The sequence below is a fragment of the Cololabis saira genome, chromosome 6 (genome assembly GCF_033807715.1).
Source record: "Cololabis saira isolate AMF1-May2022 chromosome 6, fColSai1.1, whole genome shotgun sequence".
Classification (NCBI taxonomy): Eukaryota; Metazoa; Chordata; class Actinopteri; order Beloniformes; family Belonidae; genus Cololabis; species Cololabis saira.
In genome coordinates this window covers 48,942,849-48,966,599 of record NC_084592.1, presented here as the reverse complement: position 1 = coordinate 48,966,599, position 23,751 = coordinate 48,942,849, and the positions used below count along the sequence as shown (strand labels likewise).

The window sequence follows — 23,751 nt, the reverse complement described above, 5'->3', positions numbered from 1 at the left end:
TGTTCTTACATCCGTTCCCTCAGATTCCTGCAACTAAACTTGGATGTACATTCCAATAAAGGTTAGGATAAATGATAACATGAACATGAACGTTTGACTTTTTGCACCATTACAATACTTATAGGCAACTAGTCATCATATCTGCTGCTCTCTGAAACACATGTTAATGCTCAATAGTACACATATATGCTTCTTTAATATATTTATATTAACACATGTTAATGCTCAATAGTACACATATATGCTTCTTTAATATATTTATATTAACACATGTTAATGCTCAATAGTACACATATATGCTTCTTTCATATATTTGCATTATACTAAGATACATTCATTTTCAATGGCTTTTGTCCTTAATGGCTTTTTCCCCCTTACATTACTTTTACTTTTATTATTTAAGTAGTTTTGAAACCATTACTTTTATACATTTACTTGAGTAAAAAACTTGAGTTGATACTTCAACTTCTACAGGAGTATTTTTAAACTCTAGTATCTAAACTTCTACCTGATGAATGAATGAATACTGAAGAACCTCTGGCAGTAACATCCAAATGTAAAGAGAGATTGGTAATAAACTCGCCTGAGGCAAAATAAATCTATACGAGGCCTCTACCTGTAAATTACAGCAAAAGATTGTACAAAGATTTAAAATATACAGAATACATAATTGCAGGCTAAAAACAAAGACAAAGCAAATAAACAGCAGCATGAATATAATACATGGTTTCTACATGATTAAAGAAAATATAACAAATGTAGAAATATCATCAGGTAATCTGATCATTTAAATGTGTCTGAGCTTCTGTTTAAAATGATAGAATGAAGTGGAGGAGATTGCTGTAACGGTGTTCCATATACGAGAGTATTTACTGGTGTGTGTACGGGTCAATGACCAATAAGGATTTTCAACAGGTCAATTTTGAAATAATAAAAAAAAAAAATAATCTATTGCAGTAGTTCAAACATACACATACATTCATATAAAACATTTAAATTAAGTGATTTCAGAGTTTTTTGTCAAGATGAATCGGCACTAGCCTTAAAAAAGGTCATGTGGTGCAACTATGATTCATATTAAAATGAATTAATTTCCTTAACATCTTGACATTTTTTACAAGTTTTCAGTTTTATACAAAAATGGTTATTTTTTAATGGTCGCGCCACATGATATTTCATAAAATGGACATAAGTCAAACTTTGTTTGTATATTATGATGGAAATATAAATACAAATGTGTTGTAATCTTATACACTACAAGACACTTCAGAAATCATGCCAGATAGAAGAAGATTGATTTAAATACATTTAGATTGATTTCAAAGCCAGAGTCCTGGTCGGACGGTTGCACTACATCACATTTAGACGCTTAAAACAACAACAAAATCCCAAATAACTAGTATTTTTTGTAAAATTCTAGTGAGTCCATATGTGGGACAGGTTGTTCATATATATTGTATTTTCTTATCCATTTAAACCTTTTTTGAATTGAAAATAAATCTGTTTTTCAGCAAATATAGGCGTCACGTCACGTCACATATGAGTGCAGGCTGGCACACACACATCTGTTCATCCTGGTGCACACACACATCTGTTCGTCCTGGTGCACACACACATCTGTTCGTCCTGTTTTTTTATGCCTGGTTTTCTCATTAGGAGGTTGTTTTCTTTTTTACTGTAATATATTTCACCAGTAAGACACAGCACAGTCATCACAACACCAAACACACCAAACCCTTCACTGTCTGCTCTTTCTGTTCGTCTTCTCCTCTCATGTTTCTCATCTGTGATTTTAGTCCTTTTTGTCAGAATTAGGAATTTAAATGTTAATAACATATGTTACGTTATGTTACGTAAGACTGTTGAAGAACACGCCCCCTTTCACACACACGTGCTGCAAGATTAAAATACATATATATCTCATCAATAAGTGTTTTACCAAATCACTTTACTAACTTTTACGGTTATAAATATGCAGATTAAAAAAAATAAATGAATACAAAACTTGCTGATGATGGTTGGCAAGTAGATGATTAGATTCGTGGATGAGTTCAGATATATCAGTTTACAGAGCGGGTTGGAAAAAGGGATATGAGGGGTTAGTTGCTGACGAATACTGTTGATGTTTGTCTTAAAGAAGCTGCAACTGGATTGTAAAAATCAGTATCAGTTGAGATCAGGGATGATGATAATGTCCTCACTGTTCTGGTTCAGAAATCCATTAAAACAACCAAAGAAGTTTCAAAATAAAATTAAAATAATCGGTTTGGTGACTGGTAGGAAATTAATAATTTAACTTTTTATATTAATTCATCTTGGGATATAATGCTTTCTTTGTTGCATATTATTGCAATTTAGATCATATCAGCCTTTGCAAAGTTTAGAAAGCACTTTTTTGCATAATCTTATAGTTTATAGATGTTATGTTTGTGTCATGGACTGAGAGTGGAGGAAAACCCAAATGCAGGAGGTTTGAGGTGGAACAGATAGAAACAAAAAGCTCTGTAATGCCAGGAATCTAAAAAAGATAAATAGCTGCGCCAGAAAACTGAGAGAACAAAAGAGCTGGCAGGAAACGATGCGAGGAAACGGACGAGGTGAAACACGGATGGACCAGCAGGACGACGGCAACGAAGGAAACACGACACACAGACAAGTCAGCGGCTGAAAACACAGATACCAACAATCAGGAGGAATGGGTTGAACTGGATTCCAAGAAACCAAGAAATGGATTCGTAAAATAAAACAGAAAATAGATTACTGTAGCAGCTAAAAATAACATTCTTGATTTGCTTAATTATAATGGTACTTTAAGTTTAAGTTATGGATAAGTTGAAATTTTACTTGTGTTACGTCACCACGTTGGGCCTTATAGGTGTGGCTTTGATTTGTTGGTTGGTTGGTTTGATTGTGTGGTGGCGGGTGGAAGACAAACGAAAGCGTTCATATTGTAGGCTGATATATTTTTTGTTGACCGTCACCATTTTTGCTTTGCTTCAGCCACGCAAATATTCATTGTTTAGTTTATTTTTGCACTATAATAATCGATTGCTGCCAAGTGATATTTTTGTTACAATAAACCTGGATCAGTTTAAGCACCAATTCAACGGACTTTTATTTTTCCCATTCTTTGAGTGACGCGTCAGCAAGCGGCCTCAGCGGCCTTTTTTTTGTTCCTACATTACAAAACCAGAAAACATAAGAAAAACCAATCCCAAACACATAAAACCTGAAACCATGATAGTGTGGATCATATGTGTTTTCAGATTTAATTGTGACCTAATGGTCAATTGACCTATTGTCAAGCCCCGCCCCCTGCTAGGTCGGGGGCGGGGCTTGACACAATGGATTTCATAGATGTGACACTCATAATCATGACATGGCACCTGTAATGACTCTTTGATTTCTTACATGTCATGATGTAAGTTAGATAGTGTCAGCCTCGTGACTGCCTTTACGTGTGTTTGTGTGCACGCTTTTATGTGTGTGTGTGTGTGGTGTCGCGGTTGAAGGAGAGACTGTATAAAAAGATAATCGTACACTATCTTTAACTTACCAGAATGAAAATGCAGGGAGCAGATTCTCATCGACATCGGGATACTGTGGAAGGTTATTTTTGCTCGTCTTACAGCCGTGATCCAAGCGAGACGACGACTCTTTTACTCTGTTATCTCAGATGTTTGGACTCCGTGTTTCTGCCTCCGAGCAGGAAAGCGGTGAAAAGTTACACCATTAGCGACCTTTTCCGTTAATTATGACTATTTTCTCCAAACACCGGTCTCTGGCTTCCTTGTTTATGATATGATATGACATTTTGACATTCTTTTTGCGTTCCGTGCTACCACTCACGAGGCATCGGAAATGGCCGCCGCGTCCCAGAATGCACCTTGGTGACCGAGCTCTATACAAAGTTTAAAAAAATAATTCAGGGATTTATATTTTGATACAAGGCAGTAAAAACTATGATTTTTTCCATCGATGTGAAGGTGAGAGACGGCTGTTCTGACCGGAATGTTTCTGATTGGTCAGTCAGGGACCAATCAGGAGGCTGATAAAGGCTCAGTCAGTCACTTCATTCATTGGTTGAAATGTTTGTTTCCTTCGTCAGCGAGAGGGTGATCCTGCGGGGAATCTTCAAGGTGGGGAAGAAGAGTCACGACGTCCTGCTGAGCCAGACCAGACTGACCTGGACCCCCATCGTCCCGGAGACGCCCACAGGTCAGGCCGTACCTGCCAACACTGGGCTGTGAAACAGAGGGAGGTTTTCTGGTAGTGGTGTGAATGCTCCACTCACATCCCCGCCCTGATAGAAACAAGACCACTTTTAATGAGCTTTAAATCCATAGCTACAATGAAATGTGCTAAAATGTACCTCCCAAAATGATTCTACAGTCTTCTTGGAGCCAAATATGTTTAATATTAATAACAATAAAATACAATATACAATTGTACATACAATAATAACAAAAAACCTTGTCTGCACACATATTAATAGTTGATACCATGCCGGTAAAAACCTGAGGCATATATTTGTGCATTATTAGTATTAGTATATATACATATATACATATACAAACCCAGTGATTTTTTTTTTTGGGTGTGTGTGTGTGTGTGTGTGTTTTTTTTTTCAAAGCATTTTCTCAAACAAAACAAATTGAACATTTTTCAAATAACAAAATAACATATTTGAACCATTTTCCAGACAATAAAATAACATTTGAACAATTTTTCAGACAATAAAATAACAAAAAATCTGAAAGATGGTTCAAATATGTTATTTCGTTACTTGAAAAATTTCAAATAGGTTTATGTAAAATTTGTTTTGTTGATGAGAAAATATATTTCTGTATTTTTCTTATTTTTGTGAGGGGGGATATATATAGTTTTTCGGCACTACCTTGTTCTCTATAGCTGATAGAACATGAATTTCTCCTATGTGGGATCAATAAAGTTCTTATTTTTGCCATCTGAGAAAATTAAATATATTATATTTGGTGCCTAACTGTTTCCCAAGTATATTAGTGCGTGTGTGAATGAATAAATGAGACGTAAAACGTACATTTCTTTGTAGAAAGATGCTTTATGAAAATAAGTCCATTTACTTGTATTAGTTTACAGCGCAGTCTTGAACATCCAATATAGCGGCGACGTTGACGTACGACTCAGCGCTCGATCGGGCGTCTACGTAGAGATGTCCATGGTCTCCATCCCGCTCATTTTGTGTAGCCCGGGAATGGACGTGAGCGTGGACGTAGCAGTGACGTATGGCACGCAAGGCACGTAGGGCGGTGCTTTTGGGTTGGGTTGCCAGGTTTGCCAGGTACCACGACACGTTAAACACCATTGACTCATTTCACTTTAAAATCGGGAGATAAGCGGCAGAAATTACAAATCGGGAGCAGGGCGGGAGAAATGGTTGAAAATCGGGAGACTCCCGCATAAATCGGGAGTGTTGGCAGGTATGGGTCAGTCGCCGTGGAGACAGTCGCCGTGGAGACGGTCGCCGTGTAGATGCTCGTCTCGGCATTCACTTATCTGCTGGTGGCATATGGGGTTGAAATGGAGAAGTTCTGTAAAAAAACCTGAAACTTCTGGACATCTGGACACACACACACACACACACACACACACACACACACACACACACACACACACACACACACACACACACTCACACACACACACACACACACACACACACACACACACACACACACACACACACACACACACACACACACACACACACACACACACACACACACACGTGTGTGTAGATGGAAATGTCTTCTTGAATCTGAAGCTGCAGCTACAATATACAGATGTAAACAAGTATAATCATGTCATAGTTTCATTTGGGATGAACGAGGTGGTTTCTCCTCTGGAACGGTGTGTTTGGGATGAACGAGGTGGTTTCTCCTCTGGAACGGTGTGTTTGGGATGAACGAGGTGGTTTCTCCTCTGGAACGGTGTGTTTGGGATGAACGAGGTGGTTTCTCCTCTAGAACGGTGTGTTTGGGATGAACAAGGTGGTTTTTTTCTATAGAACGATGTGTTTGGGATGAACGAGGTGGTTTCTCTGGAACGGTGTGTTTGGGATGAACAAAGTCGTTTCTCCTCTGGAACGGTGTGTTTGGGATGAACAAGGTGGTTTCTCCTCTAGAACGGTGTTGTTGGGATGAACGAGGTGGTTTTTTTCTCTAGAACGTTGTGTTTGGGATGAACGAGGTGGTTTCTCCTCTGGAACGGTGTGTTTGGGATGAACGAGGTGGTTTCTCCTCTAGAACGGTGTGTTTGGGATGAACAAGGTGGTTTTTTTCTATAGAACGATGTGTTTGGGATGAACGAGGTGGTTTCTCCTCTGGAACGGTGTGTTTGGGATGAACGAGGTGGTTTCTCCTCTGGAACGCTGTGTTTGGGATGAACGAGGTGGTTTCTCCTTTTGGAACGGTGTGTTTGGGATGAAGGAGGTCGTTTCTCTGGAACGGTGTGTTTGGGATGAACGAGGTGGTTTCTCCTCTGGAACGGTGTGTTTTGGATGAACGAGGTGGTTTCTCCTCTGGAACGGTGTGTTTGGGATGAACGAGGTGGTTTCTCCTCTGGAACGGTGTGTTTGGGATGAACGAGGTGGTTTCTCCTCTGGAACGGTGTGTTTGGGATGAACGAGGTGGTTTCTCCTCTGGAACGGTGTGTTTGGGATGAACGAGGTGGTTTCTCTGGAACGGTGTGTTTGGGATGAACGCGGTGGTTTCTCCTCTAGAACGGTGTGTTTGGGATGAACGAGGTGGTTTCTCCTCTAGAATGGTGTGTTTGGGATGAACGAGGTGGTTTCTCCTCTGGAACGGTGTGTTTGAGATGAACGAGGTGGTTTCTCCTCTGGAACGGTGTGTTTGGGATGAACGAGGTGGTTTCTCCTCTGGAACGGTGTGTTTGGGATGAACGAGGTGGTTTCTCCTCTAGAACGGTGTGTTTGGGATGAACAAGGTGGTTTTTTTCTATAGAACGATGTGTTTGGGATGAACGAGGTGGTTTCTCCTCTGGAACGGTGTGTTTGGGATGAACGAGGTGGTTTCTCCTCTGGAACGGTGTGTTTGGGATGAACGAGGTGGTTTCTCCTCTAGAACGGTGTGTTTGGGATGAACAAGGTGGTTTCTCCTCTGGAACGGTGTGTTTGGGATGAACGAGGTGGTTTCTCCTCTGGAACGGTGTGTTTGGGATGAACGAGGTGGTTTCTCCTCTGGAACGGTGTGTTTGGGATGAACGAGGTGGTTTCTCCTCTGGAACGGTGTGTTTGGGATGAACGAGGTGGTTTCTCCTCTGGAACGGTGTGTTTGGGATGAACAAGGTGGTTTCCCCTCTAGAACGGTGTGTTTGGGATGAACGAGGTGGTTTCTCTGGAACGGTGTGTTTGGGATGAACGCGGTGGTTTCTCCTCTAGAACGGTGTGTTTGGGATGAACGAGGTGGTTTCTCTTCTGGAACGGTGTGTTTGGGATGAACGAGGTGGTTTCTCCTCTGGAACGGTGTGTTTGGGATGAACGAGGTGGTTTCTCCTCTGGAACGGTGTGTTTGGGATGAACGAGGTGGTTTCTCCTCTAGAATGGTGTGTTTGGGATGAACGAGGTGGTTTCTCCTCTGGAACGGTGTGTTTGAGATGAACGAGGTGGTTTCTCCTCTGGAACGGTGTGTTTGGGATGAACGAGGTGGTTTCTCCTCTGGAACGGTGTGTTTGGGATGAACGAGGTGGTTTCTCCTCTAGAACGGTGTGTTTGGGATGAACAAGGTGGTTTTTTTCTATAGAACGATGTGTTTGGGATGAACGAGGTGGTTTCTCCTCTGGAACGGTGTGTTTGGGATGAACGAGGTGGTTTCTCCTCTGGAACGCTGTGTTTGGGATGAACGAGGTGGTTTCTCCTTTTGGAACGGTGTGTTTGGGATGAAGGAGGTCGTTTCTCCTCTGGAACGGTGTGTTTGGGATGAACGAGGTGGTTTCTCCTCTGGAACGGTGTGTTTGGGATGAACGAGGTGGTTTCTCCTCTGGAACGGTGTGTTTGGGATGAACGAGGTGGTTTCTCCTCTGGAACGGTGTGTTTGGGATGAACGAGGTGGTTTCTCCTCTGGAACGGTGTGTTTGGGATGAACAAGGTGGTTTCTCCTCTGGAACGTTGTGTTTGGGATGAACGAGGTCACTTCTCCTCTGGAACGGTGTGTTTGGGATGAACGAGGTGGTTTCTCCTCTGGAACGGTGTGTTTGGGATGAACGAGGTGGTTTCTCCTCTGGAACGGTGTGTTTGGGATGAACAAGGTGGTTTCTCCTCTGGAACGGTGTGTTTGGGATGAACGAGGTGGTTTCTCCTCTGGAACGGTGTGTTTGGGATGAACGAGGTGGTTTCTCCTCTGGAACGGTGTGTTTGGGATGAACGAGGTCGTTTCTCCACTAGAACGGTGTGTTTGGGATGAACGAGGTGGTTTCTCTGGAACGGTGTGTTTGGGATGAACGCGGTGGTTTCTCCTCTAGAACGGTGTGTTTGGGATGAACGAGGTGGTTTCTCTTCTGGAACGGTGTGTTTGGGATGAACGAGGTGGTTTCTCCTCTGGAACGGTGTGTTTGGGATGAACGAGGTGGTTTCTCCTCTGGAATGGTGTGTTTGGGATGAACGAGGTGGTTTCTCCTCTGGAACGGTGTGTTATGGATGATCGAGGTGGTTTCTCCTCTGGAACGGTGTGTTTGGGATGAACAAGGTGGTTTCTCCTCTGGAACGCTGTGTTTGGGATGAACGAGGTGGTTTCTCCTTTTGGAACGGTGTGTTTGGGATGAAGGAGGTCGTTTCTCCTCTGGAACGGTGTGTTTGGGATGAACGAGGTGGTTTCTCCTCTGGAACGGTGTGTTTGGGATGAACGAGGTGGTTTCTCCTCTGGAACGGTGTGTTTGGGATGAACGAGGTGGTTTCTCCTCTGGAACGGTGTGTTTGGGATGAACGAGGTGGTTTCTCCTCTAGAATGGTGTGTTTGGGATGAACGAGGTGGTTTCTCCTCTGGAACGGTGTGTTTGAGATGAACGAGGTGGTTTCTCCTCTGGAACGGTGTGTTTGAGATGAACGAGGTGGTTTCTCCTCTGGAAAGGTGTGTTTGGGATGAACGAGGTGGTTTCTCCTCTGGAACGGTGTGTTTGGGATGAACGAGGTGGTTTCTCCTCTAGAACGGTGTGTTTGGGATGAACAAGGTGGTTTTTTTCTATAGAACGATGTGTTTGGGATGAACGAGGTGGTTTCTCCTCTGGAACGGTGTGTTTGGGATGAACGAGGTGGTTTCTCCTCTGGAACGCTGTGTTTGGGATGAACGAGGTGGTTTCTCCTTTTGGAACGGTGTGTTTGGGATGAAGGAGGTCGTTTCTCCTCTGGAACGGTGTGTTTGGGATGAACGAGGTGGTTTCTCCTCTGGAACGGTGTGTTTGGGATGAACGAGGTGGTTTCTCCTCTGGAACGGTGTGTTTGGGATGAACGAGGTGGTTTCTCTGGAACGGTGTGTTTGGGATGAACGAGGTGGTTTCTCCTCTGGAACGGTGTGTTTGGGATGAACGAGGTGGTTTCTCCTCTGGAACGGTGTGTTTGGGATGAACGAGGTGGTTTCTCCTCTGGAACGGTGTGTTTTGGATGAACGAGGTGGTTTCTCCTCTGGAACGGTGTGTTTGGGATGAACGAGGTGGTTTCTCCTCTGGAACGGTGTGTTTGGGATGAACGAGGTGGTTTCTCTTCTGGAACGGTGTGTTTGGGATGAACGAGGTGGTTTCTCTTCTGGAACGGTGTGTTTGGGATGAACGAGTGGGTTTCTCCTCTGGAACGGTGTGTTTGGGATGAATAAGGTGGTTTCTCCTCTGGAACGGTGTGTTTGGGATGAATAAGGTGGTTTCTCCTCTGGAACGGTGTGTTTGGGATGAACGAGGTGGTTTCTCCTCTGGAACGGTGTGTTTGGGATGAACGAGGTGGTTTCTCTGGAACGGTGTGTTTGGGATGAACGAGGTGGTTTCTCCTCTAGAACGGTGTGTTTGGGATGAACGAGGTGGTTTCTCCTCTGGAATGGTGTGTTTGGGATGAACGAGGTGGTTTCTCTAGAACGGTGTGTTTGGGATGAACGAGGTGGTTTCTCCTCTGGAACGGTGTGTTTGGGATGAACGAGGTGGTTTCTCTTCTGGAACGGTGTGTTTGGGATGAACGAGGTGGTTTCTCCTCTGGAACGGTGTGTTTGGGATGAACGAGGTGGTTTCTCCTCTGGAATGGTGTGTTTGGGATGAACGAGGTGGTTTCTCCTCTGGAACGGTGTGTTATGGATGATCGAGGTGGTTTCTCCTCTGGAACGGTGTGTTTGGGATGAACAAGGTGGTTTCTCCTCTGGAACGCTGTGTTTGGGATGAACGAGGTGGTTTCTCCTTTTGGAACGGTGTGTTTGGGATGAAGGAGGTCGTTTCTCCTCTGGAACGGTGTGTTTGGGATGAACGAGGTGGTTTCTCCTCTGGAACGGTGTGTTTGGGATGAACGAGGTGGTTTCTCCTCTGGAACGGTGTGTTTGGGATGAACGAGGTGGTTTCTCCTCTGGAACGGTGTGTTTGGGATGAACGAGGTGGTTTCTCCTCTAGAATGGTGTGTTTGGGATGAACGAGGTGGTTTCTCCTCTGGAACGGTGTGTTTGAGATGAACGAGGTGGTTTCTCCTCTGGAACGGTGTGTTTGAGATGAACGAGGTGGTTTCTCCTCTGGAACGGTGTGTTTGGGATGAACGAGGTGGTTTCTCCTCTGGAACGGTGTGTTTGGGATGAACGAGGTGGTTTCTCCTCTAGAACGGTGTGTTTGGGATGAACAAGGTGGTTTTTTTCTATAGAACGATGTGTTTGGGATGAACGAGGTGGTTTCTCCTCTGGAACGGTGTGTTTGGGATGAACGAGGTGGTTTCTCCTCTGGAACGCTGTGTTTGGGATGAACGAGGTGGTTTCTCCTTTTGGAACGGTGTGTTTGGGATGAAGGAGGTCGTTTCTCCTCTGGAACGGTGTGTTTGGGATGAACGAGGTGGTTTCTCCTCTGGAACGGTGTGTTTGGGATGAACGAGGTGGTTTCTCCTCTGGAACGGTGTGTTTGGGATGAACGAGGTGGTTTCTCTGGAACGGTGTGTTTGGGATGAACGAGGTGGTTTCTCCTCTGGAACGGTGTGTTTGGGATGAACAAGGTGGTTTCTCCTCTGGAACGGTGTGTTTGGGATGAACGAGGTGGTTTCTCCTCTGGAACGGTGTGTTTTGGATGAACGAGGTGGTTTCTCCTCTGGAACGGTGTGTTTGGGATGAACGAGGTGGTTTCTCCTCTGGAACGGTGTGTTTGGGATGAACGAGGTGGTTTCTCTTCTGGAACGGTGTGTTTGGGATGAACGAGGTGGTTTCTCTTCTGGAACGGTGTGTTTGGGATGAACGAGTGGGTTTCTCCTCTGGAACGGTGTGTTTGGGATGAATAAGGTGGTTTCTCCTCTGGAACGGTGTGTTTGGGATGAATAAGGTGGTTTCTCCTCTGGAACGGTGTGTTTGGGATGAACGAGGTGGTTTCTCCTCTGGAACGGTGTGTTTGGGATGAACGAGGTGGTTTCTCTGGAACGGTGTGTTTGGGATGAACGAGGTGGTTTCTCCTCTAGAACGGTGTGTTTGGGATGAACGAGGTGGTTTCTCCTCTGGAATGGTGTGTTTGGGATGAACGAGGTGGTTTCTCTAGAACGGTGTGTTTGGGATGAACGAGGTGGTTTCTCCTCTGGAACGGTGTGTTTGAGATGAACGAGGTGGTTTTTCCTCTGGAACGGTGTGTTTGGGATGAACGAGGTGGTTTCTCCTCTGGAACGGTGTGTTTGGGATGAACGAGGTGGTTTCTCTGGAACGGTGTGTTTGGGATGAACGAGGTGGTTTCTCCTCTGGAACGGTGTGTTTGGGATGAACAAGGTGGTTTCTCTAGAACGGTGTGTTTGGGATGAACGAGGTGGTTTCTCCTCTGGAACGGTGTGTTTGGGATGAACAAGGTGGTTTCTCCTCTGGAACGTTGTGTTTGGGATGAACGAGGTCACTTCTCCTCTGGAACGGTGTGTTTGGGATGAACGAGGTGGTTTCTCCTCTGGAACGGTGTGTTTGGGATGAACGAGGTGGTTTCTCTGGAACGGTGTGTTTGGGATGAACGAGGTGGTTTCTCCTCTGGAACGGTGTGTTTGGGATGAACGAGGTGGTTTCTCCTCTGGAACGGTGTGTTTGGGATGAACGAGGTGGTTTCTCCTCTAGAACGGTGTGTTTGGGATGAACAAGGTGGTTTTTTTCTATAGAACGATGTGTTTGGGATGAACGAGGTGGTTTCTCCTCTGGAACGGTGTGTTTGGGATGAACGAGGTGGTTTCTCCTCTGGAACGCTGTGTTTGGGATGAACGAGGTGGTTTCTCCTTTTGGAACGGTGTGTTTGGGATGAAGGAGGTCGTTTCTCCTCTGGAACGGTGTGTTTGGGATGAACGAGGTGGTTTCTCCTCTGGAACGGTGTGTTTGGGATGAACGAGGTGGTTTCTCCTCTGGAACGGTGTGTTTGGGATGAACGAGGTGGTTTCTCTGGAACGGTGTGTTTGGGATGAACGAGGTGGTTTCTCCTCTGGAACGGTGTGTTTGGGATGAACGAGGTGGTTTCTCCTCTGGAACGGTGTGTTTGGGATGAACGAGGTGGTTTCTCCTCTGGAACGGTGTGTTTTGGATGAACGAGGTGGTTTCTCCTCTGGAACGGTGTGTTTGGGATGAACGAGGTGGTTTCTCCTCTGGAACGGTGTGTTTGGGATGAACGAGGTGATTTCTCTTCTGGAACGGTGTGTTTGGGATGAACGAGGTGGTTTCTCTTCTGGAACGGTGTGTTTGGGATGAACGAGTGGGTTTCTCCTCTGGAACGGTGTGTTTGGGATGAATAAGGTGGTTTCTCCTCTGGAACGGTGTGTTTGGGATGAATAAGGTGGTTTCTCCTCTGGAACGGTGTGTTTGGGATGAACGAGGTGGTTTCTCCTCTGGAACGGTGTGTTTGGGATGAACGAGGTGGTTTCTCTGGAACGGTGTGTTTGGGATGAACGAGGTGGTTTCTCCTCTGGAACGGTGTGTTTGGGATGAACGAGGTGGTTTCTCTAGAACGGTGTGTTTGGGATGAACGAGGTGGTTTCTCCTCTGGAATGGTGTGTTTGGGATGAACGAGGTGGTTTCTCTAGAACGGTGTGTTTGGGATGAACGAGGTGGTTTCTCCTCTGGAACGGTGTGTTTGAGATGAACGAGGTGGTTTTTCCTCTGGAACGGTGTGTTTGGGATGAACAAGGTGGTTTCTCCTCTAGAACGGTGTGTTTGGGATGAATAAGGTGGTTTCTCCTCTGGAACGGTGTGTTTGGGATGAACGAGGTGGTTTCTCCTCTGGAACGGTGTGTTTGGGATGAACGAGGTGGTTTCTCCTCTGGAACGGTGTGTTTGGGATGAATAAGGTGGTTTCTCCTCTGGAACGGTGTGTTTGGGATGAACGAGGTGGTTTCTCCTCTGGAACGGTGTGTTTGGGATGAACGAGGTCCTTTCTCCTCTGGAACGGTGTGTTTGGGATGAATAAGGTGGTTTCTCCTCTGGAACGGTGTGTTTGGGATGAACGAGGTGGTTTCTCCTCTGGAACGGTGTGTTTGGGATGAACGAGGTGGTTTCTCCTCTGGAACGGTGTGTTTGGGATGAACGAGGTGGTTTCTCCTCTGGAACGGTGTGTTTGGGATGAACGAGGTGGTTTCTCTAGAACGGTGTGTTTGGGATGAACAAGGTGGTTTCTCCTCTGGAACGGTGTGTTTGGGATGAACAAGGTGGTTTCTCCTCTGGAACGTTGTGTTTGGGATGAACGAGGTCACTTCTCCTCTGGAACGGTGTGTTTGGGATGAACGAGGTGGTTTCTCCTCTGGAACGGTGTGTTTGGGATGAACGAGGTGGTTTCTCTGGAACGGTGTGTTTGGGATGAACGAGGTGGTTTCTCCTCTGGAACGGTGTGTTTGGGATGAACGAGGTGGTTTCTCCTCTGGAACGGTGTGTTTGGGATGAACGAGGTGGTTTCTCCTCTAGAACGGTGTGTTTGGGATGAACAAGGTGGTTTTTTTCTATAGAACGATGTGTTTGGGATGAACGAGGTGGTTTCTCCTCTGGAACGGTGTGTTTGGGATGAACGAGGTGGTTTCTCCTCTGGAACGCTGTGTTTGGGATGAACGAGGTGGTTTCTCCTTTTGGAACGGTGTGTTTGGGATGAAGGAGGTCGTTTCTCCTCTGGAACGGTGTGTTTGGGATGAACGAGGTGGTTTCTCCTCTGGAACGGTGTGTTTGGGATGAACGAGGTGGTTTCTCCTCTGGAACGGTGTGTTTGGGATGAACGAGGTGGTTTCTCCTCTGGAACGGTGTGTTTGGGATGAACGAGGTGGTTTCTCTGGAACGGTGTGTTTGGGATGAACGAGGTGGTTTCTCCTCTGGAACGGTGTGTTTGGGATGAACGAGGTGGTTTCTCCTCTGGAACGGTGTGTTTGGGATGAACGAGGTGGTTTCTCCTCTGGAACGGTGTGTTTTGGATGAACGAGGTGGTTTCTCCTCTGGAACGGTGTGTTTGGGATGAACGAGGTGGTTTCTCCTCTGGAACGGTGTGTTTGGGATGAACGAGGTGGTTTCTCTTCTGGAACGGTGTGTTTGGGAAGAACGAGGTGGTTTCTCTTCTGGAACGGTGTGTTTGGGATGAACGAGTGGGTTTCTCCTCTGGAACGGTGTGTTTGGGATGAATAAGGTGGTTTCTCCTCTGGAACGGTGTGTTTGGGATGAACGAGGTGGTTTCTCCTCTGGAACGGTGTGTTTGGGATGAACGAGGTGGTTTCTCTGGAACGGTGTGTTTGGGATGAACGAGGTGGTTTCTCCTCTGGAACGGTGTGTTTGGGATGAACGAGGTGGTTTCTCTAGAACGGTGTGTTTGGGATGAACGAGGTGGTTTCTCCTCTGGAACGGTGTGTTTGGGATGAACGAGGTGGTTTCTCCTCTGGAACGGTGTGTTTGAGATGAACGAGGTGGTTTTTCCTCTGGAACGGTGTGTTTGGGATGAACAAGGTGGTTTCTCCTCTGGAACGGTGTGTTTGGGATGAATAAGGTGGTTTCTCCTCTGGAACGGTGTGTTTGGGATGAACGAGGTGGTTTCTCCTCTGGAACGGTGTGTTTGGGATGAACGAGGTGGTTTCTCCTCTGGAACGGTGTGTTTGGGATGAACGAGGTGGTTTCTCCTCTGGAACGGTGTGTTTGGGATGAACGAGGTGGTTTCTCCTCTGGAACGGTGTGTTTGGGATGAACGAGGTGGTTTCTCCTCTGGAACGGTGTGTTTGGGATGAACAAGGTGGTTTCTCCTCTGGAACGGTGTGTTTGGGATGAACGAGGTGGTTTCTCCTCTGGAACGGTGTGTTTGGGATGAACGAGGTGGTTTCTCCTCTAGAACGGTGTGTTTGGGATGAACGAGGTGGTTTCTCTGGAACGGTGTGTTTGGGATGAACGCGGTGGTTTCTCCTCTGGAACGGTGTGTTTGGGATGAACGAGGTGGTTTCTCCTCTGGAACGGTGTGTTTGGGATGAACGAGGTGGTTTCTCCTCTGGAACGGTGTGTTTGGGATGAACGAGGTGATTTCTCCTCTAGAACGGTGTGTTTGGGATGAACGAGGTGGTTTCTCTTCTGGAACGGTGTGTTTGGGATGAACGAGGTGGTTTCTCCTCTGGAACGGTGTGTTTGGGATGAACGAGGTGGTTTCTCCTCTGGAACGGTGTGTTATGGATGATCGAGGTGGTTTCTCCTCTGGAACGGTGTGTTTGGGATGAACGAGGTGGTTTCTCCTGTGGAACGGTGTGTTTGGGATGAACGAGGTGGTTTCTCCTCTAGAATGGTGTGTTTGGGATGAACGAGGTGGTTTCTCCTCTAGAACGGTGTGTTTGGGATGAACGAGGTGGTTTCTCCTCTGGAACGGTGTGTTTGGGATGAACGAGGTGGTTTCTCCTCTGGAACGGTGTGTTTGGGATGAACGAGGTGGTTTCTCCTCTGGAACGGTGTGTTTGGGATGAACGAGGTGGTTTCTCCTCTGGAACGGTGTGTTTGGGATGAACGAGACGGTTTCTCCTCTGGAACGGTGTGTTTGGGATGAACGAGGTGGTTTCTCCTCTGGAACGGTGTGTTTGGGATGAACGAGGTGGTTTCTCTTCTGGAACGGTGTGTTTGGGATGAACGAGGTGGTTTCTCCTCTGGAACGGTGTGTTTGGGATGAACGAGGTGGTTTCTCTGGAACGGTGTGTTTGGGATGAACAAGGTGGTTTCTCCTCTGGAACGGTGTGTTTGGGATGAACGAGGTGGTTTCTCCTCTAGAACGGTGTGTTTGGGATGAACGAGGTGGTTTCTCCTCTGGAACGGTGTGTTTGGGATGAACGAGGTGGTTTCTCCTCTGGAACGGTGTGTTTGGGATGAACGGTGTGTTTCTCCTCTGGAATGGTGTGTTTGGGATGAACGAGGTGGTTTCTCCTCTGGAACGGTGTGTTTGGGATGAACGAGGTGGTCTCTCCTCTGGAACGGTGTGTTTGGGATGAACGAGGTGGTTTCTCCTCTAGAACGGTGTGTTTGGGATGAACGAGGTGGTTTCTCCTCTGGAACGGTGTGTTTGGGATGAACGAGGTGGTTTCTCCTCTAGAACGGTGTGTTTGGGATGAACGAGGTGGTTTCTCCTCTGGAACGGTGTGTTTCCCCTCTGGAACGGTGTGTTTGGGACGAACAAGGTGGTTTCTCCTCTGGAACGGTGTGTTATGGATGAACAAGGTCGTTCCTCCTCTGGAACGGTGTGTTTGGGATGAACGAGGTGGTTTCTCCTCTGGAACGGTGTGTTTGGGATGAACGAGGTGGTTTCTCCTCTGGAACGGTGTGTTTGGGATGAACGAGGTGGTTTCTCCTCTGGAACGGTGTGTTTGGGATGAACGAGGTGGTTTCTCCTCTGGAACGGTGTGTTTGGGATGAACGAGGTGGTTTCTCCTCTGGAACGGTGTGTTTGGGATGAACGAGGTGGTTTCTCCTCTGGAACGGTGTGATTGGGATGAACGAGGTGTTTTCTCTGGAACGGTGTGTTTGAGATGAACGAGGTGGTTTCTCCTCTGGAACGGTGTGTTTGGGATGAACGAGGTGGTTTCTCCTCTGGAACGGTGTGTTTCTCCTCTGGAACGGTGTGTTTGGGATGAACGAGGTTGTTTCTCTGGAACGGTGTGTTTGGGATGAACGAGGTTGTTTCTCTAGAACGGTGTGTTTGGGATGAACGAGGTTGTTTCTCTGGAACGGTGTGTTTGGGATGAACGAGGTGGTTTCTCTGGAACGGTGTGTTTGGGATGAACGCGGTGGTTTCTCCTCTGGAACGGTGTGTTTGGGATGAACAAGGTGGTTTCTCCTCTGGAACGGTGTGTTTGGGATGAACGAGGTGGTTTCTCCTCTGGAACGGTGTGTTTGGGATGAACGAGGTGGTTTCTCCTCTGGAACGGTGTGTTTGGGATGAACAAGGTGGTTTCTCCTCTTGAACGGTGTGTTTCTCCTCTGGAACGGTGTGTTTGGGACGAACAAGGTGGTTTCTCCTCTGGAATGGTGTGTTTGGGATGAACGAGGTGGTTTCTCCTCTGGAACGGTGTGTTTGGGATGAACGAGGTGGTTTCTCCTCTGGAACGGTGTGTTTCTCCTCTGGAACGGTGTGTTTGGGATGAACGAGGTTGTTTCTCTGGAACGGTGTGTTTGGGATGAACGAGGTTGTTTCTCTAGAACGGTGTGTTTGGGATGAACGAGGTTGTTTCTCTGGAACGGTGTGTTTGGGATGAACGAGGTGGTTTCTCTGGAACGGTGTGTTTGGGATGAACGCGGTGGTTTCTCCTCTGGAACGGTGTGTTTGGGATGAACAAGGTGGTTTCTCCTCTGGAACGGTGTGTTTGGGATGAACGAGGTGGTTTCTCCTCTGGAACGGTGTGTTTGGGATGAACGAGGTGGTTTCTCCTCTGGAACGGTGTGTTTGGGATGAACAAGGTGGTTTCTCCTCTTGAACGGTGTGTTTCTCCTCTGGAACGGTGTGTTTGGGACGAACAAGGTGGTTTCTCCTCTGGAATGGTGTGTTTGGGATGAACGAGGTGGTTTCTCCTCTGGAACGGTGTGTTTGGGATGAACGAGGTTGTTTCTCTGGAACGGTGTGTTTGGGATGAACGAGGTGGTTTCTCTGGAACGGTGTGTTTGGGATGAACGCGGTGGTTTCTCCTCTGGAACGGTGTGTTTGGGATGAACGAGGTGGTTTCTCCTCTGGAACGGTGTGTTTGGGATGAACGAGGTGGTTTCTCCTCTGGAACGGTGTGTTTGGGATGAACGAGGTGGTTTCTCCTCTGGAACGGTGTGTTTGGGATGAACGAGGTGGTTTCTCCTCTGGAACGGTGTGTTTGGGATGAACAAGGTGGTTTCTCCTCTTGAACGGTGTGTTTCTCCTCTGGAACGGTGTGTTTGGGACGAACAAGGTGGTTTCTCCTCTGGAATGGTGTGTTTGGGATGAACGAGGTGGTTTCTCCTCTGGAACGGTGTGTTTGGGATGAACGAGGTGGTTTCTCCTCTAGAACGGTGTGTTTGGGATGAACGAGGTGGTTTCTCCTCTGGAACGGTGTGTTTGGGATGAACGAGGTGGTTTCTCCTCTAGAACGGTGTGTTTGGGATGAACGAGGTGGTTTCTCTGGAACGGTGTGTTTGGGATGAACAAGGTGGTTTCTCCTCTGGAACGGTGTGTTTGGGATGAACGAGGTGGTTTCTCCTCTGGAACGGTGTGTTTGGGATGAACGAGGTTGTTTCTCTGGAACGGTGTGTTTGGGATGAACGAGGTGGTTTCTCCTCTGGAACGGTGTGTTTTGGATGAACGAGGTGGTTTCTCCTCTTGAACGGTGTGTTTGGGATGAACGAGGTGGTTTCTCCTCTGGAACGGTGTGTTTGGGATGAACAAGGTGGTTTCTCCTCTAGAACGGTGTGTTTGGGATCAACGAGGTGGTTTCTCCTCTAGAACGGTGTGTTTGGGATGAACGAGGTGGTTTCTCCTCTGGAACGGTGTGTTTGGGATGAACAAGGTGGTTTCTCCTCTAGAACGGTGTGTTTGGGATCAACGAGGTGGTTTCTCCTCTAGAACGGTGTGTTTGGGATGAACGAGGTGGTTTCTCTGGAACGGTGTGTTTGGGATGAACAAGGTGGTTTCTCCTCTGGAACGGTGTGTTTTGGATGAACGAGGTGGTTTCTCCTCTTGAACGGTGTGTTTGGGATGAACGAGGTGGTTTCTCCTCTGGAACGGTGTGTTTGGGATGAACAAGGTGGTTTCTCCTCTAGAACGGTGTGTTTGGGATCAACGAGGTGGTTTCTCCTCTAGAACGGTGTGTTTGGGATGAACGAGGTGGTTTCTCCTCTGGAACGGTGTGTTTGGGATGAACGAGGTGGTTTCTCTGGAACGGTGTGTTTGGGATGAACGAGGTGGACTGGGGTCGTTGACGGATCTGGACGCGTCAGCAGACGCTGCTTCACTCGTTCACCCGTAATATTTACATGTTGTTGTTTTGTTTTTGTTTTGTAACGTCCTGCTGTGGTGGATTTTTGGTTGAAATCCATTTCAACAGAACTGGTTAGTGAAGCGGGATGAAGGTGTGTGTGTGTGTGTGTGTGTGTGTGTGTGTGTGTGTGTGTGTGTGTGTGTGTGTGTGTGTCTGTGTGTGTGTGTTTGTGTGTGTGAAGCCGGTCTGGTTTGTTGTACTTCAGCCAAGCTAATGCCATTGAGCCAGCAGTGTGTGTGTGTGTGTGTGTGTGTGTGTGTGTTTGAGTGTGTGTTTGTGTGTGTGCGAGTGTGTGTTTGTGTGTTGGCAGTAGTAGTGAGCAGTTGGTTGGGCCCGTGGGGGGTTATTAGAGTCTCTCAGTGTGAGCAGCTTAACACACACACCCACACACACACACACACACTCACACACACCCACACACACACACCCACGCACGCACGCACGCACGCACGCACGCACGCACGCACGCACGCACGCACGCACGCACGCACGCACGCACGCACGCACACTCGCACACTCGCACACACACACACACACACACCGCCTGTCATCACGCTGGGCATGTGAGTGTGTACGCTGATGAGATATTTTTCTATTATTGGATCAGCAGGTTTTTGCATCACTTTGTCAGTGAGTGAAACCTGAGTTGTCAAACACGCAGGTTGAGTGTCGCGTCGCTGCAGCAGGTCAAAGTGGCCAAAGTGTCAAATTAGTACCAAATGTTCCCTTAATCCCAACCCCAAATCAGAGAACCCAAACCAGGAACTGTAACTCTCCGTCCGCCAGAGGCGTCGGACCAAACGCCTAGCGGGGCGTCGTGCTAGCGATGCTACAAACAACAACAATGAAGGTTGTTTTGGTTCTGCTTTTGGTTCTTTGGATGTACAATACGTGCTGCATAGTATAGCACCGCCGTCACATCCGTCACCAACACATTCTCACTCCCAGCTCGTCAAAAACCGACGCTTGGTCAGGGCCCTTCGGCGTCAGTTTCTGACGCACAAGGTCGCCCTCAGCGTCTAAGCACCGACGCAGCGGGCTCTCAACAGATTCTAATGTAACCCGGCCGCGTCGTTTCAAGCCGCTGGGAGCATCAGTCCCATTGGATAACTGAGGATCGGACACACGGAAGTATTCTAATTACTGTCCGTTTTGACGTTAACGGCGATTTTCACAATGATATCTGCAACATTTCTTAAGGCAGAAACACCACTGTATCCTTGTTAATTACACAACATTAGTGGGTTATTTTCCTACACATCAATTTTCATGTTTTTCCCTTTGATTCTGAGAAAGAAAGAGTTGTTTTATGGATAACTGTAGGCAATACACTACCCATAATCCTCAGCTATAGAGACGACGCCAGTCCGCTTTGCTTGACAAAATCGTTTTAACTATTTATATTTATTATTTATTATTATTATTATTATTATTATTATTATTATTATTATTATTATTATTATTATTATTATTATTTATTATTATTATTTATATTTATATATAACTATTTTAACATTTCTAAACACAAAAACACAAAAGTGTCCTTGATAATTCAATACTACAATAGGTTCATGTTAAGTACATCTGTTTTAATTAGTTCTCCTTCGATTATGACATGTTATTAATGCTCAGTAGGCACAGGAGGTTTGTTATGTATTGTTATGAGGCCTATTTCGTGTCTATTTTTGAACAGTTCACTAACGCTTTGAGCTAGGAAGCTGAAATTCTAGACTCTGTATCAGGAGGGGACTTTCATCCACTGTGCGGATTTTCAGATCTGTGTGACCTTCGGAAGTGTTAAAGGTCCCCGCGTCTGTTGCTTTTCGGCCTGCGAAGACTATTTCGTGTCTTTTTTTGCATAGTTCACTAACGCTTTGAGCTAAGAGGCTGAAATTTTAGACTCTGTATCAGGAGGTGACTTTCATCCACTGTGCCGAGGTCCAGATCCATGCGACCTTCGGAAGTGCCAAAGGTCACCGTGTGCGGTGCCTTTTTCGGGCCTTTTTTGTTTGTTTTTTGAATAATTCACTAACGCTTTCAGCTGGGAGGCTGAGTTTGACTATGTTGCAATGCAGAAGGCCCTTTGCTAGGATCTTTTGGTCCCATGGCTGTACGACTTCCACAGAGCTAGTTGGCGTTGCAGAGGGTTCACAGAGTTGAGACTTGGCAAGCCCAATCTAGGCCCCATATGGAGGCCACAGGTCAAGTTTTACTTGGTTTGGTCAAATATTATGGCAACAGTGTCCGTTCGAATGTTGGAAAAGGTGACGTTTCAGAGCCCCGCCCATCGAAAAGTACAGGTCCGATCTGCACCAAACTAACGTCTGTCTGATCAGGGGATGCCCCCAAACAACATATAAAAATTCAGACTCCTAGCTAAAGGCGTTAGTGAACTATGCAAAAAAAGACACAAAATAGGCCCTGTTCCATTAGTCAGGAGGCTCTCAGAGCTAGAGGTTTCTACACCCTCCTAACCGGCCAGGACGTTTTGGAGGAAACACTGTTGCAGAAGTCATAGAAATTTGAATTTTTTATATGTTGTTTAAAATAAAGAGTCAGTTTCTTATCAGTCGAACGTATAATTGAGCTTTAACTGAGAAGTAAACACCAGGGAAAGGGTGGTGTGTGTGTGTGTGTCTGTTACTAAAGTTGTGGGGGTGTAATCGACAGATAACACGTGGGGGTGTCTCTCCCTTCTTACGAAATGAAACATTGGAACCAGGACATGAATTATTAAATCACTGGTGGATCTCGGTTCAGGGTTTAGTGTCCAGGAAGTGTGTGTGTGTGTGTGTGTGTGTGTATGTGTGTGTGTGTGTGTGTGTGTGTGTGTGTGTTTGATCCATAACTCCCCACAGTGACCACATGGCCTGGTCACCATGAGACGGGACTGCCACTGAGAGTGTGTGTGTGTGTGTGTGTGTGTGTGTGTGTGTGTGTGTTTAGGTGTGTGTGTGTGTGTGTGTGTGTGTGTGTGTGTGTGTGTGTGTGTGTGTGTGTGTGTGTGTGTGTGTGTGTTTGTGTGTGTGTGTGTTTGTGTGTGTTGGCACAGTAGGATGTGGGGTCATGATAAGAAACTTGCCTCCATCTGGAAACAACCAGTGTGTGTGTGTGTGTGTGTGTGTGTGTGTGTGTGTGTGTGTGTGTGTGTGTGTGTGTGTGTGTGTGTGTGTGTGTGTGTGTGTGTGTGTCAGCTGAGATCAGAGTCATCTTTGTTATTTGGACAGAAAACCTAAATGTTCCAAACAGTAGGAATGAACAACACCAGTAATAAGAGGCTTTAATGTCTCCTCTCTGCTTCCTCTCAGCGCCGTCAGCTAAGCTAAATACAAATATGACTTTATCAAATTCAATGTTATTATTAGCATTTACATTCTACAAAAATAATGAATAAACCAGTTCGATGGTACTGAATTTATTGAGTTCAACAGTCCATGGACAGATTCTTGAGATTCTTTATCCGTCGCTGAGCGAGTGTCTCTGTCCAAAGAAAACAAAGAAACAAACAACATAAGACACGGGTCTGCAGCCAATGTGACATCATACTGACAAACACTGGAGAGACGAGCGTATGGGGGGGGGGGGGGGGGTGAGTTAAAGGGGAGGTGTGTTTATAGCTGCATGTGTGAGTAACGGAGTGATGGAGTGTTATGGTTCTTTCCCACCAGTAGGTGCTGGTGGAAAAGTGGTCTCGGTAGAGTTGTGGTTCAGTTCCACGGGGGTCGGGGGGGAGAGGGAGGGATGGGGGGAGATAGCCGACCGTCCAGGGCCGGTAGCCGGGGAGCCAGATTCAGATATGAACTACTGTATTTGGGTCAGACTCCAGTCATTTTCCGTCTTCCTTAAAGTCTTTCTGGTTCGTCTCCATGGCGACTCCATACAGTCGAATTTGTGGTCAATTTCCGCCAAGCCAAGCTCGCACCTTGTCCAAGTTCTCTTCCATCCCACCAATGAGTTCAAAAATCGCATCCAGTTAGCAATTTTGTTCACACAGCGTCTGAGTGTTAATGGCCCGACGTATCCATCACGAGCCAGGCTGCTTTACGACGGCCAGAATAGCTAACCAACGTTGTGCCAGGTCACTGCCGACTGCAGCTGCAGTC

The 23,751-nt window shown here is 46.5% G+C and overlaps 1 protein-coding gene across 1 annotated transcript in view; it reads left to right on the top strand.

The window, feature by feature from the left end:
- cerkl (ceramide kinase-like) overlaps positions 1-23,751 on the top strand; it is a 78,001-nt gene that overhangs the window by 1,546 nt on the left and 52,704 nt on the right. The window contains exon 2 of the mRNA XM_061724251.1: positions 4,109-4,218. Within this exon, the coding sequence (XP_061580235.1) occupies positions 4,109-4,218 (110 nt within the window). The remainder of the gene's footprint in view (positions 1-4,108; positions 4,219-23,751) is intronic.